Source organism: Panthera leo, chromosome B3 (assembly GCF_018350215.1).
Source record: "Panthera leo isolate Ple1 chromosome B3, P.leo_Ple1_pat1.1, whole genome shotgun sequence".
Lineage (NCBI taxonomy): Eukaryota > Metazoa > Chordata > Mammalia > Carnivora > Felidae > Panthera > Panthera leo.
Window position 1 is genome coordinate 29,672,783 of NC_056684.1, and position 15,620 is coordinate 29,688,402.

A 15,620-nucleotide genomic window follows, 5' to 3' on the forward strand; every position below is an offset into this window, starting at 1 on the left:
TTGCAGCGCGAAAACACCTAATGTTGTGCTTTTGTGGATTCATCCCTCCAAAGGGTCTGCCTGCCTCCCTCCCTCCCGGTGCTTCAGGGCCCCTGCCGCAGGGGACCACCAACAGCAAAGCGTGAGCTAAGCCTGCCCCTCCCACCCCTGTGCACCTTGCGGATTCACCCTGGCTGATACGCCAGATCCCACTGAAGCAGCACCACAAGCCTGGCAGTGTCCAAGTAGCCCAGACAGGAGCCACACCACTCCACAGTGAGTCCTGTCCCTGGGAGAGGGGAAGATAAGGTACCTACCAATCTGACTGTGGCCCCAGCGGTGGGCTGGGGACAGACACCGGGTCTGACTATAGCCCCGCCCACCAACACAAGTTACCCCAGGCAGCACAGGGGAAGTGCCCTGCAGTTCCGCCACTCCAGGGACTATCCAAAATGATGACACAGAAGAATTCTCCTCAAGAGAAACTCCAGGAAGTAGCGACAGCTAACGAATTGATCAAAAATGATTTAAGCAATATAACAGAACATGAATTTAAAATAATAGTCATAAAATTAATCATTGGGCTTGAAAAAAGTATAGAGGACAGCAGAGAATCTATTGCTACAGAGATCGAGGCTAAGAAACAGTCAGGAGGAGCTAAAAATGCTATAAATGAGCTGCAAAATAAAATGGAGGCAACCACTGCTCAGATTGAAGAGGCAGAGGAGAGAATAGGTGAATTAGAACATAAAATTATGGAAAAAGAGGAAGCTGAAAAAAGAGAGATAAAAAAAATCCAGGAGTATGAGGGGGACAATTAGAGAACTAAGTGATGCAATGAAACACAACAATATCTGTATAATAGGGATTCCAGAGGACGAAGAGAGAAAGAGAAAGGGACTGAAGGTGTACTTGGACAAATCATAGTTGAGAACTTCCCTGATCTGGGGAAGGAAACAGGCACTGAAATCCAAGAGGCACAGAGAACTCCCTTCACACAAAACTTGAATCAATCTTCTGCATGACATATCATAATGAAACTGGCAAAATACAAGGATAGAGAGAAAATTCTGAAAGCATCTAGGGATAAACACGCTCTAACATATAAAGGGAGACTGGTAAGACTAGTGACGGATCTATCCACTGGAACTTGGCAGGCCAGAAAGGAATGGCAGGAAATCTTCAATGTGATGAACAGAAAAAATATGCAGCCAAGAATCCTTTATCCAGCAAGTCTGTTATTTAGAATAGAAGGAGAGATAAAGGTCTTCCCAAACAAACAAAACCTGAAGGAATTCATCACCACTAAACCAGCCCTACAAGAGATCCTAAGGGGGATTCTGTGAGTGAAATGTCACAAGGACCACAAAGTACCAGAGACATCACTACAAGCGTGAAACCTACAGACATCACAATGACTCTAAACCCGTATCTTTCTATAATAACACTGAATGTAAATGGGCTAAATGCGCCAACCAAAAGACATAGGGTATCAGAATGGATAAAAAAAAACAAGACCCATCTATTTCCTGTCTACAAGAGACTCATTTTAGACCTGAGGACACCTTCAGATTGAAAGTGAGGGGATGGAGAACTATCTATCATGCTACTGGAAGCCAAAAGAAAGCTGGAGTAGCCATACTTATATAAGACAAACTAGACTGTAAATTAAAGGCTATAACAAGAGATGAAGAAGGGCATTATATAATAATTACAGGGTCTATCCATCAGGAAGAGCTAACAGTTATAAATGTCTATGTGCCAAATACAGGAGCCCCCAAATATATAAAACAATTAATCACAAACATGAGCAACCTTATTGATAAGAATGTGGTAATTGCAGGGGACTTTAATACCCCACTTACAGGAATGAAGAGATCATGTAGACACAGGATCAATAAAGAAACAAGGGCCCTGAATGATACATTGGACCAAATGGACTTGACAGATATATTTAGAACTCTGCATCCCAAAGCAACAGAAAATACTTTCTTCTCCAGTGTACACGTAAGATTCTCCAAGATAGATCACATACTGGGTCACAAAACAGCCCCTCATAAGTATGAAAGAATTGAGATCATACCATGCATACTTTCAGACCACAATGCTATGAAGCTTGAAATCAACCACAGGAAAAAGTCTAGAAAACCTCCAAAAGCATGGAGGTTAAATAACGGCCTATGAAAGAACGAATGGGTCAACCAGGCAATTAGAGAAGAAATTAAAAATATATGGAAACAAATGAAAATGAAAATACAACAATCCAAACGCTTTGGGATGCAGCAAAGGCAGTCCTGAGAGGAAAATACATTGCAATCCAGGCCTATCTCAAGAAACAAGAAAAATCCCAAATACAAAATCTAACAGCATACCTAAAGGAAATAGAGGCAGAACAGCAAAGACACCCCAAACCCAGCAGAAGAAGAGAAATAATAAAGATCGGAGGAGAAATAAACAATATAGAATCTAAAAAAAACTAGAGCAGATCAATGAAACCAAGAGTTGGTTTTTTGAAAAAATAAACAAAATTGATACACCTCTAGCCAGGCTTCTCAAAAAGAAAAGGGAGAGGAACCAAACAGATACAATCATGAATGAAAATGGAATTATTACAACCAATCCCTCAGAAATACAAGCAATTATCAGGGAATACTGTGAAAAATTATATGCCAACAAACTGGAGAACCTGGAAGAAATGGACAAATTCCTAAGCACACACAAATTTCCAAAACTGAAACAGGAAGAAATAGAAAGCTTGAACAGATGCATAACCAATGAAAAAATTGAATCAGTTATCAAAAATCTCTCAACGAATAAGAGTCCAGGACCAGATGGCTTCCCAGGGGAATTCTACCAGACATTTAAAGCAGAGTTAATACCTATCCTTCTCAAGCTATTCCAAAAAATAGAAAGGGAAGGAAAACTTCCAGACTCATTCTATGAAGCCAGCATTACTTTGATTCCTAAACCAGACAGAGACCCAACAAAAAAAGAGAACTACAGGCCGATATCCCTGATGAATATGGATGCAAAAATTCTCAGTAAGACAGTAGCAAATCAAATTCAACAGCATATAAAAAGAATTATTCACCATGATCAAGTGGGATTCATTCCTGGGCTTTAGGGCTGGTTCAACATTCACGAATCAATCAATGTGATATATCACATTAATAAAAGAAAAGATAACCGTATGATCCTAACAATCGATGCAGAAAAAGCATTTGACAAAATTCAGCATCCGTTCTTAATAAAAACCCTCAAGAAAGTCGGGATAGAAGGAACATACTTAAACATCATAAAAGCCATTTATGAAAAGCCCACAGTTAATATCATCCTCAATGGGGAAAATCTGAGAGCTTTCTCCCTGAGATCAGGAACACGACAGGGATGTCCACTCTCACCGCTGTTGTTTAACATAGTGTTGGAAGTGCTAGCATCAGTAATCAGACAACAAAAGGAAATCAAAGGCATCAAAATTGGCAATGATGAAGTCAAACTTTCGCTTTTTGCAGATGACATGATATTATACATGGAAAACCCGAAAGACTCCACCAAAAGTCTGCTAGAACTGATACATGAATTCAGCAAAGTCGCAGGATACAAAATCAATGTACAGAAATCAGTTGCATTCTTATACACTAATAATGAAGCAACAGAAAGACAAATAAAGTAACTGATCCCATTCACAATTACACTAAGAAGCATAAAATACATAGGAATAAACCTAACCACAGATGTAAAAGATCTGTATGCTGAAAACTATAGAAAGCTTATGAAGGAAATTGAAGAAGATACAAAGAAATGGAAAAACATTCCATGCTCATAGATTGGAAGAATAAATATTGTCAAAATGTCAATACTACCCAAAGCTATCTCCACATTCAATGCAATCCCAATCAAAATTGCACCAGCATTCTTCTCGAAGCTAGAACAAGCAATCCTAAAATTTGTATGGAACCACAAAAGACCCCGAATAGCCAAAGTAGTACTGAAGAAGAAGACCAAAGTGGGAGGCATCACAATCCCAGACTTTAGCCTCTACTACAAAGCTGTAATCATCAAGACAGCATGGTATTGGCACAAAAACAGACACATAGACCAATGGAATAGAATAGAAACCCCAGAATTAGACCCACAAAAGTATGGCCAACTAATCTTTGACAAAGCAGGAAAGAATACCCAATGGAAAAAAGACAGTCTCTTTAACAAATGGTGCTGGGAGAACTGGACAGCAACATGCAGAAGGATGAAACCAGACCGTTTTCTTACACCATTCACAAAAATAAACTCAAAATGGATAAAGGACCTGAATGTGAGACAGAAAACCATCAAAACCCTAGAGGAGAAAACAGGAAGAAACCTCTCTGACTTCAGCTGCAGCAATTTCTTACTTGACACATCTCCAAAGACAAAGGAATTAAAAGCAAAAATGAACTACTGGGACCCCTAGGAGATAAAAAGCTTCTGCACTGCAAAGGAAACAATCAACAACACTAAAAGTCAGCCAATGGAATGGGAAAAGATATTTGCCAATGACATATCAGACAAAGGGCTAGTATCCAAAATCTATAAAGAGCTCACCAAACTCCACACCCGAAAAATAATCCAGTGAAGAAATGGGCAGAAAACATGAATAGACACTTCTCTAAAGAAGAGATCCAGATAGCCAACAGGCACGTGAAAAGATGCTCAACGCCGCTCCTCATCAGGGGAATACAAATGAAAACCATACTCAGATACCACCTCACGCCAGTCAGAGTGGCCAGAATGAACAAATCAGGAGATTACAGATGCTGGCGAGGATGTGGAGAAACGGGAACCCTCTTGCACTGTTGGTGGGAATGCAAACTGGTGCAGCCGCTCTGGAAAACAGTGTGGAGCTTCCTCAAAAAATTAAAAATAGATCTACCCTATGACCCAGCAATAGCACTGCTAGGAATTTACCCAAGGGATACAGGAGTGCTGATGCATAGGGGCACTTGTACCCCAATGTTTGTAGCAGCACTTTCAATAATAGCCAAATTATGGAAAGAGCCTAAATGTTCATCAACTGAAGAATGGTTTATATACGCAACGGAATACTATGTGGCAATGAGAAAGAATGAAATATGGCCTTTTGTAGCAACATGGATGGAACTGGAGAGTGTTATGCTAAGTGAAATAAGTCATACAGAGAAAGACAGATACCATATGTTTTCACTCTTATGTGCATCCTGAGAAACTTAACAGAAGACCATGGGGGAGCGTAAGGGAAAAAAAAGAAAGAGGTTAGAGAGGGAGGGAGGCAAAACATAAGAGACTCTTAAAAACTGAGAACAAACTGAGGGTTGATGGGGGTGGGAGGCAGGGGAGGGCGGGTGATGGGTACTGAGGAGGGCACCTGTTGGGATGAGCACTGGGTGTTGTATGGAAACCAACTTGACAATAAATTTCATATTTAATAAAAAAAAAAAGAATTCTTACCCAAAATAAAAATATATAAATATTGCAGTTTTTACATTTAAATCTCAAGTCTAAGTGAAATGAATTTCGATGCTTGATTTGAGGAACAGAAGATGGGTAATGCCATCTACAGGGAATTTAAGGTTGTTTTCTATATCTAAAAGCTGCCTCAAGAAGCAAAGAGTATATATGCTGATAAGCGGTTAAGATAAAAAGAGATGTCCCAGTAATACTCTACGTGGAAAACACAAAAGACTCCACCAAAAAACTGTTAGAACTGTTACATGAATTCAGCAAAGTCGCAGGATATAAAATCAATGTACAGAAATCAGTTGCATTACTATACACCGATAACCAACAGAAAGAGAAATCAAGGAATCAATCCCCTTCACAACTGCATCAAAAATCATAAAATACCAAGGAATAAACCTAACCAAAAAGGTAAAAGATCTATGTGCTGAAAACTATAAAGAGCTTATGAAATAAACTGAAGAAGATATGAAATGGAAAAATATACCATGCTCATGGACTGGGAGAAAAATATTCTTAAAATGTTGACACTATAAGCAATCTATACATTCAATGCAACCCCTATTAAAATAATACCAATATTCTTCACAGAGCCAGAACAAACAATTCTAAAATGTGTATAGAACCAGTAAAGACCCCGAAGAGCCAAAGTAATATTGAAAAAGAAATCCAAAGCTGGAGGCATCACAATTCCAGACTTCAAGCTGTATTTCAAAGCTGGAATCATCAAGACAGTATGGTACTAGCACAGAAACAGACACATAGATCAATGGAACAGAATAGAGAACCCAGAAATGTACCCACAAACGTATGACCAACTAATCTTCAACAAAGCAGGAAAGAATATCCAATGGAAAAAAGACAGTCTCTTCAGCAAATGGGTGTTGGAAAAACTGGACAGTGGCATGCAGAAGAATGAACCTGGACCACTTTCTTACACCATACACAAAAATAAACTCAAAATGAATGAAAGACCTAAATATAAGACAGGAAACCATCAAAATCCCAGAGAAGAACACAGGCAACAACCTCTTTGACCTCGGCCACAGCAACTTCTTACTAGAATGTCTACAGAGGCAATGGAAACAAAAGCAAACATGAACTATTGGGACCTCATCAAGATAAAAAGCTTCTGCACAGTGAAGGAAACAATCAACAAAACTAAAAGGCAACTGACAGAATGAGAGAAAATATTTGTAAATGACATATCAGATAAAGGGTTAGTATCCAAAACCTATAAAGAACTTATCAAATTCAATACCCCCAAAACAAATAATCCAGTGAAGAAATGGGTAAGAGACATAGACACTTTTCCAAAGAAGAAATCAGATGGCTAACAGACACATGAAAATATGCTCAGCATCACTCATCATCAGGAAAATCAAAACCACAAAGATATACCACCTCACACCTGTCAGAATAGCTAAAATTAACAACTCAGGAAACAACAGATGTTGATGAGGAGGCAGAGAAAGGGAAGCACTTTTGCACTGCTAGTGGGAATGCAAACTGGTGGCACCACTGTGGAAAACAGTACAGAGGTTCCTTAAAAATTAAAAATAGAGCTACTCTATGACCCCACAATTGCACTACAAGGTATTTATCCAAAGGATACAAAAATGCTGCTTTGAAGGGACACATGCACCCCAATGTTTACTGTAGCACTATCAACAATAACCAATTTATGGAAACAGCCCACATGTCCACTGTTTTATGAATGGATAAAGAAGATGTGGCATGCATATATATATGTGTGTGTGTATGTATATACGTATATATATGTATATGTGTGTGTGTACATTATATATATATATATATATATAATGTACACACACACACACACACACACACACACACACACATATACAGTTAAATCTTGGATTTTGCAAGTAACTTTTTCTATTGAGTGTTCAACAAGATGAGCAAAAATTTCTAATAAATTTTCACTTGATAAGCAGTTTTGTAATACAAGTATTATGGGATGCCATATATCACATGATCAGAACTGGTTCTCTCCCTCTCCTGCTGTAGGATTGTGGGTTACTATCGCCCATGCTCTAATGCTCAGTCTCAGGCTGCGGTTTGGTTTGGCAGAAATCAGTGATTTTTCAGAACACTAGAAGGTGCCCAGAATTGGTACTAGTGTATTTTTTGTTACTTCAAGGACCTATGGACAGTCCTTTGTTTTTCCATATAAGAGTAAGCTTAGGAATGCTTTGCTTCATTCTAGGTCAGGCTGCCTGCATATATAGACCCTTTCCTCTGCTGCCTTATTGCCAGTTACATTAAATACCATATATGACAAGAGTTTATTCATACTGTACTGTCGTTAACATCCATGCAAGGGCGCACAATGGCTCCCATGCAGAAAAAGGTTGAAAAGAAAGGCAGTAAGAAGGAGGAAATGATTATGATAGAAGTTAAGAAAGAAATCATCAAGAAGCACAAACAAGGTATGCGACTGGCCAAAAGTACAAGATTTTGTAAGTCTGTGTCTGCATCTTGTCTGCAGAGGAGGAAGAAAAGAAGGCAGAAGAATTCCTCACTTCAAATGAGATTAAGGAGATGTGTAAAATGTGGGAAACAATGCAAAGTTTTGTAGAAAAGCACTACCCAAATAAGGCTGTTAGCAGTGCAAGCAATGAATCTGTTTAACAACAATGCAATGTCACATTTGCATGAAACCCTCAAAAGGAGGCAAAAGCAAGCATCATTGGATAGATTCCTTGTTAAAGTTGCATGAAAAGTAAAAGATTCCACTGAGCCAACAGATAGCATTGATTCCATTAGTGATAGTGAAAGTCGTCCTACACAATAACCTTCCTCTTTCTTGTCTTCCTCACACCAGCTATGAAGGTTTTCAAAGGTAAATGCAGGTTAATTTATTTTTCTTTATATTTTATTATTTTGCATTATATTATAGTATTGCAATCATTTTTATATGAATATTTTTGGGCTGTGAAATGAAACATCTGTGGAGTTTTCATTATTTCTTAAGGGGAAATTTGCTTTGATATACAAGTGCTTTGGATTACAAGCATGTTTCCATAATGAATTATCCTCACAAACCAAGGTTTTACTGTACAATGGAATATTAGTGATCAAAAAGAATGAAATCTTGCCATTTGCAACAATGTGGATGGAACTAGGGTGTATTATGCTAGGCAAAATAAGATGAACATAGAGGAAGGGAAGGAAAAATAAGATAAAAACAGAGAGGCAAATGATAAGAAACTCTTAAATACAGAGAATAAACAGGGTTGATGGGAGAGTGGGGGAGAGGGGAAAATGGGTGATGGGCACTTGCTGGGATAAGCACTGGGTGTTATATGTAAGTGATGAATCACAGGAATCTACCCCCAAAACCAAGAGCACACTGTACACTGTTATTTTAGCCAATTTAACAATAAATTATATTAAAAATAAATAAATTTTAAAAAGAAATTTTAAAAAAAGGAAAGAAGAAAATAAAGATTTATTGCAAGGATATAAAATGTACAAGGTCAAGGACATCCAAGGTGGGAAAAAAACTAGAATCAAGACTCATGAGGATAAGACCAAGAAGAGAGAAGCTTTAAAGCAACACTCTGACGCTCTCAAAGTCCACATGATTTCTTGTTTCCTGATTCTCTGGGTATATCTTTTCCATTTTCTTGGAACCTACTTTCTTCTGCTTATCTTCACAAAAACAATAGAGCCACCAATCCCAAATCAGCATGATGATCCCTTAACTTGGTTCAACCCAGTGAGGGAATGCACATCCCTTGCCCCCACAAATCTACTTACCTATTATCCAGGGTTAAGTGTGAAGTTGTTTGGTACAAACACAGACAACTAGGCTTGACCCACCCAGGGAGTGTGGGTAAATCAAGTACCAAAAACACCATACCAAAAATTTTCATTATGAGATACGAAGTCAGTCAGTCAGAGAAAGACAAATACCATATGATTTCACTCATATGTGGAATTTAAGAAACAAAACAAAGGGGAAAAACAAAAAACAGACTCTTAACTGCAGAGAACAAACAATGGTCACCAGAGGTAAGGGCAGGGATGGGTGAAACAGGTAAAGGGGATTAAGATGAGTACTGAATAATGTACAGAATTGTTGAATTGCTATATTGTACACCTGAAACTAACATAACACTGTATGTTAACTACACACGAATTAAAAACAATTTTTTTTATTATGAGGAACAAAAATGTTAAAAAAATCAACACATCGTGGTTTCCCTGAATTTGGTTTCCTGGGGATCAAGCCTTCCTGGACTTGTCTCTTGGGATACCTTTAGTCTCCTCATTCCTTCATGGGGCTGATACCTCAGGATAGGACAAAAAACATGTTCTGTACTGAATGATTCCACTTATAGAAACTGAACCACAGTTAAATCCAAGGGAAAGAGGAGCCTAGGCCTGTTTTCTCTGGGTAAAAAGGTACCATCGTAGCTTCAAGTGACTTGGTCCAGTTCACAATGGCTCAGTTTTCACTTATAAGCTTAACTGAGTAATAAATTATTCTTCTGCCTTTGCACATAACCAAAATAATACTAAGCCTAGTTGATCATCTATCTCTGGAGTTATCTCTCAACTCTCCCTGTTGCTACTATTCCAGTCTGAATAGCCATAATCTATACTCTATACTGCTGTACTTCAACCTCCCCACACTGCAGCCAGAAAGAATTTTAAAATCACAAATCTGACATGTCACTTCCTTAACTTAAAAAAAGTCTAAAGTTTGTATCATGTCTACAGAGCCCTACATAATCTGGTCCCAACCTACCTCTCTAGGTTCCTTTCAAGCTATCTTCCCCTTGTTCTCTCCATTGCAGTCCTGCTAAACTGTAAATTCCCTGACTATACTGTGCTCTCTTCTACTTCCAGGATATCACATATACCCATCACCTCTACCCGGGATTACCCTTTTGTTCTCTGGTTGTCAAGCTAACACCTACTTGATACTTCTGTCTCACTTAAATATGCCCTCCTTGGGGAAGCTTTCCTGATTCAGCAAAATGGATGATGGTGCTTTTTCTTATATTTCCCAAGTACCCTGTATTTCTTTTTGATGAATTTTGTGCACTGATAAGTATTTCACATCAATCTTTTCTGTGAATGCACTATGTATCTCTTAAGGGCAGGGACTGCGTCTGTTTCCTTCACAACAATAGTTCCAGAGCGTGGCACTTAGGACTCAAATGTTGTGTGGTTATTTCAAATTAAAGTTTCTCGAAACAGATTAACATAGGGGAAAAAAAAGAGGGAGGGTGCAAACCATAAAACAGGCTCTTAACTCTATAGTTAAGAGGGTTGCTGGAGGGAAACATAGGCAGGGGAGTGGGTTAAATTGGTGATGGATATTAAGGAAGGCACTTGTGATGAGTACTAGGTATTACATGTAAGTGATGAATCACTAAATTCTAATTCTGAAACTATTATACTATATGTTAACTAAATGGAATTTAGGTAAAATTTTGAAGCAAACAAACAAAAAAATGAAGGTTTCTAAAGTAACTTTGATCTCTCATTACTCCCCTAATCGAAAATCATCAATTTTCCTCACTGAGTACTACATTAAGAAGAAACATGGAGAGACTGGGTGGTTCAGTCAGTTAAGTGTCAGACTTCAGCTCAGGTCATGATCTCATAGTTCGCGGGTTCGAGCCTTGCATTGGGCTCTGTGCTGACAGCACAGAGTTGCTTGGAATTCTCTCCCTCCTTCTCTCTTTGCCCCTACCCTGCTTGCGCGCGCTCTCTCAAGATAAACTTAAATAAATATATAAGAAGAAATACTATAATTTTCCCTACATTACTTTCACTTCACACATACTCTGCATTTTAATAGCTGTCTTAATTTTCTCTCTTCATCTAAAAGGCCAACCACTTGGGGCGTCTTGGTGGCTCAGTTGGTTACGTGTCCCACTCTTGATCTGGGCTCAGGTCATGATCTCAGCAGGCTCCTCAGCAGGCTCCACGCTATCAGCAGGCTCCACGCTATCAGCACTGATTGGGATTCCTCAGCAGGCTCCATGCTATCAGCACTGATTGGGATTCTCTCTCTTTTCCTCTCTCTGCCCCTCCCCCGCTCACGCTCTGTCTCTCTCTCTCTCTCTCAAAATAAATAAACTTTAAAAAATAAAATAAGAGGCCAACCACTTGTTAAGATCCATCACATCTTTTAAACACTTCTGCATCCTGCATGAAATCCTTCCTCATCTATCCCCTACAAGAGAAATGACCCTGTCCTGTTCTGAACACCTGTAATAGCTTTTTTGTAATAATAAGCTCTATTTTATTCCACCCTTACACTACAAATTCATGAGAGTAGTCAATGTATCATATTCACCAATTAAATCTCTGTACTGATTAAAAGTGCTTTGCACTAGTAGGTACCCAATAAATATCTGTTACTGAGCTGAATAAGAAATACAGATCCCAACTTTTAGATTTTTACAAGTTTTAAGTTAAGCTTAAGTCAAGTTAACTGTCAACTTCAATGACTGCTTTTGAAATTGCTGGCTGCTATACAGACCAAAGTTCATTACCTGCTTTGAGCATCTGTCTTCTCTAGCTTTTCCTGAAGTTGAATCCAGTCAATCAATGCTTTGAAATCTCTCACATAGTTATCCAGCATCATTAGCACCTCCTAGTTAAAACAAACAACATCATTAAACTCCATTCTGATACTGAAAAGTTTTAAGAAAAAACTTTAGACTGAAGTACTTAGGAATTAATAGTTTTTACATTATACTCCTCATTGAGAAAGTAGCAAAACCTACTGATTTCGTTTTTTTTATTTTGTTTTATTTTCATTCTCACTGTATGATAAGAAATTAGTAAAGCTGAGAGTCCAAAGACCAAGAGATGGTATTGATATTCTTTCTCAAGAACCGCCCCCCGTGACCATTCTTTTAATCTTTTTTATTATTAACTTTAATAAACAGTAAAGTGTATAAATGTATATACAGATCATTTCAAAGCAAAGGCCCATGCATCCATCCACCCAGAACAATGCTAGTCTCTAGAAAATACCTGGTGTCTCCTCCCAATCATTACTCTGTCCTTGCTCTGAGGCAACCACTGCTTTGACTTGTAATAGTTCAATTTTTACCTGATTTTGAAATTCATATAAATGAAATTCATAGAGTATTAACATTTTGTGACTCCTTTTTTTACTTTGTTTACTAGGCTCATCCATGTTGCAGGATGAACCTGCAATTTATTTATTGCCATTGTCCAAGGTCACTTACTGAACAGTATTATACTGCATGCATATTTATTTATCCAATCTACAGCTGAAGAACACTGGGGTGATTTCCAAATTATATGCTGTTATTCATGTATGTCCTCTGCACATATGTATGCATTTCTGTTGAGAACAAGCCCAAGAGAGGAAATACTGAGTCACAAGAAGAGCATATGCTATACTCCAGTATATAACACCAAACTGTTTTCCAAAGTGGTTGCCACTCTCACCAGCAGTGTATGAGTCCTCCTTACTCCACACCCTCAACTACACTTGGTATTGTCTGTTTGGGGTTTACTTTAACCTGAGCCACTCTCGGTGGTGGTTATGTAATGGTTTCATTTTGGTTTCAAGATGGTTTTCTATGATTATTAATGATTTTCAGCCTTTTTTCATGCTTATTAGCCATCCTCATTTTGTGAAGTGCCTATTCAAGACTCTTTGATGGGAAGGAATTCCTTACATCTTCTGGATATGGGCCTTTTTTGGTTATACATGTTGCACACATATACTTGACTTTTTACTCTCCTAATGGAATAGAATGTTTTGATGAACATAAATCCCTAATTTTAAGGTAGTCTAACTTTTGACTCTAAGACTGATACTATCTGCATCAATTTTAAGCAATTATTTTCCTACCACAGGTCAGGAAGATATTCTCCAATATTGTCTTTTAGAGCATGGGGTCTCTCCTCTGTTACAATGGTCTGTTTATCTATTTTTGTACCAATATCAACCTAACTTACACTGCTGTAGCTCTAAAATAAAACGCAAAACCCAGTAGAGTAAATCCTCCAACTATATCTTTGACTAGGCTAATGCCAGCCCCTTGTTATTTCGATACAAATTTTAAAATCAGGTTATCAATTTCCCAGGAGAAAAAATTAAAAATACAATTTTAATTGTAATTGCATATATTCTATAAAACAACTAGATGAAAACTGACATTTTCATAATATTGTATCTTCTGGTCTATGAAGAAATATATGTATCTTATTTATACCTATATATACTTGTACCTTATTCAGTGTCTCTCAAAATGTATGATAGTTTCCTGTGTAGAGGTCTTGCACATTTTTTTTAGCTTTAGCCCTAAGAATAAAGGGTTGCTATTTAACTTTTTTTTCATTTTCTGTTACCATTGATTTTTGTATCCAGCAACTTTAACTTACTCAATACATCTAATAATTTCTCTTTAGATTCTTCTGGATTTTCTAAATACATAATTATGAATAGGTCATCTGTGAATAATGACATATTTATTTCTTCCTCTCCAAGTGTTATATATTTTATATGTTATTCTTGTCTTCCTGTGTTGGCCAGGATCTTAAGGACAATGTTGAATGGAAATAAAGATAGCAGACTTTGTCTCATTCCCAATTTCAGAAGGAAAGTTCTCAACATTTCACCATTAAGTATGATGTTTACATAGGTTTTTGGAAGATTCTATTAGTAAAGATGTTCATTCTCAGTTTGCTGAATTTCATCAAGTATTTTTCCTAGGTCTACTGGGACAATCATATGATTTTCACCTTTATTCATCTAATTTGATAAATATTAATTTCATTCTCAAATGATAAAACCAACATTGCGGTACTGGAAAGAACCTAACTTGACTGTGATGTATTGTCCAGTATTTGAATAACCAGATTAATATATCAATATTTGGTTTAGGATTTGTGCATCTGTATTCCTAAGTGGTCTCTATTTTTCTTTCTCCTGAAACCTTTGGTTATCAAGGTTATGCTGGCAGAGTTCTTTTTCTATGTTCTAGAAGAGTCTGTATAATACTGGCAATATTTTGCTCATTTTTTTTTTTGGTTGAGATAAGATTAACACACCATAAAATTTACCATTTATAATTATACAATTCAGTCACTTTTAGTACATGCAGAGTTGTGCATCTATCCAATTCCAAAACATTGTCATCACCCCAAAAAGAAACCCAGTACGCATCAGCGGTCACTCCCCATTCTCTCCTCTTTCCAGCCCTTGGAAGCCACTAATCTACTTTTGGTCTCTATGGATTGGCCAGTTCTGGACATTTCAAATAAACAGTATCATATAGAATATGGCCTTTTGTGGCGAAATTCTTTCATTTAATGTTTTTTTTCTGAATATTTTTTTTTAATATTTATTTTTGAGAGAGACAGAGACAGAATGCGAATTGGTTAGGGACAGAGAGAGAGGGAGACACAGAATCCGAAGCAGGCTCCAGGCTCTAAGCTGTCAGCACAGAGCTTGATGTGGGGCTCGAACTCATGAACTGTGAGATCATGACCTGAACCGAAGTCGGACGCTCAACCGACTGAGCCACCCAGGCGCCACTAATGTTTTCAAGATTCATCCATCTGGTACCACGTATCTGTACTTCATTCTTTTTCGTGACTAAATAATTGCATAAACAAACACATTTTGCTTATTCATTTATCGGTTGATGGATACTTGGCTTGTTTCCACCTTTTGCCTATTAGAAATAATGCTGCTATGAACGTTCACATCCAAGTTTTTCTAGGAAAATGTTTCTATTTCTCTTGGGTGTATACCTAGTAGTGGATTTACTAAGTTATATGGTAACTCTAAATTTAACATGAACTACCAAAATGTTTTCCACAACAGCTGCACCATTTTACATTCCCAGCAGCAATATACAGGCACACCTCATTTGACTATGCTTCATTTTATTGCAGTTCACAGATATCATGTTTTTTTACAAATTGAAGGTTTGTAGCAACCCTGTGCTAAGTCTGTCTACACCATTTTTCCAACAGTGATTGCTCACTTCCTGTCTCATGTTACATTTTGGTAATTCTTGTAATATTTCAAACTTTTTCATTACTATTATATTTGTTATGGTTACAATTCATTGAAACCTCAGATGACTGCTAGCAATTTTTAGCATAAAGCATTATTTAAGGCACATACA

General features: G+C 37.6%; 1 protein-coding gene across 5 annotated transcripts in view; it reads right to left on the reverse strand.

Annotated features, from left to right (window-relative positions):
* SCAPER (S-phase cyclin A associated protein in the ER) overlaps positions 1-15,620 on the reverse strand; it is a 518,574-nt gene that overhangs the window by 422,642 nt on the left and 80,312 nt on the right. For all 5 annotated transcript variants that reach the window (XM_042941318.1, XM_042941317.1, XM_042941313.1 and 2 more), the window contains one exon: positions 11,994-12,094. In XM_042941318.1, the coding sequence (XP_042797252.1) occupies positions 11,994-12,094 (101 nt within the window). The remainder of the gene's footprint in view (positions 1-11,993; positions 12,095-15,620) is intronic.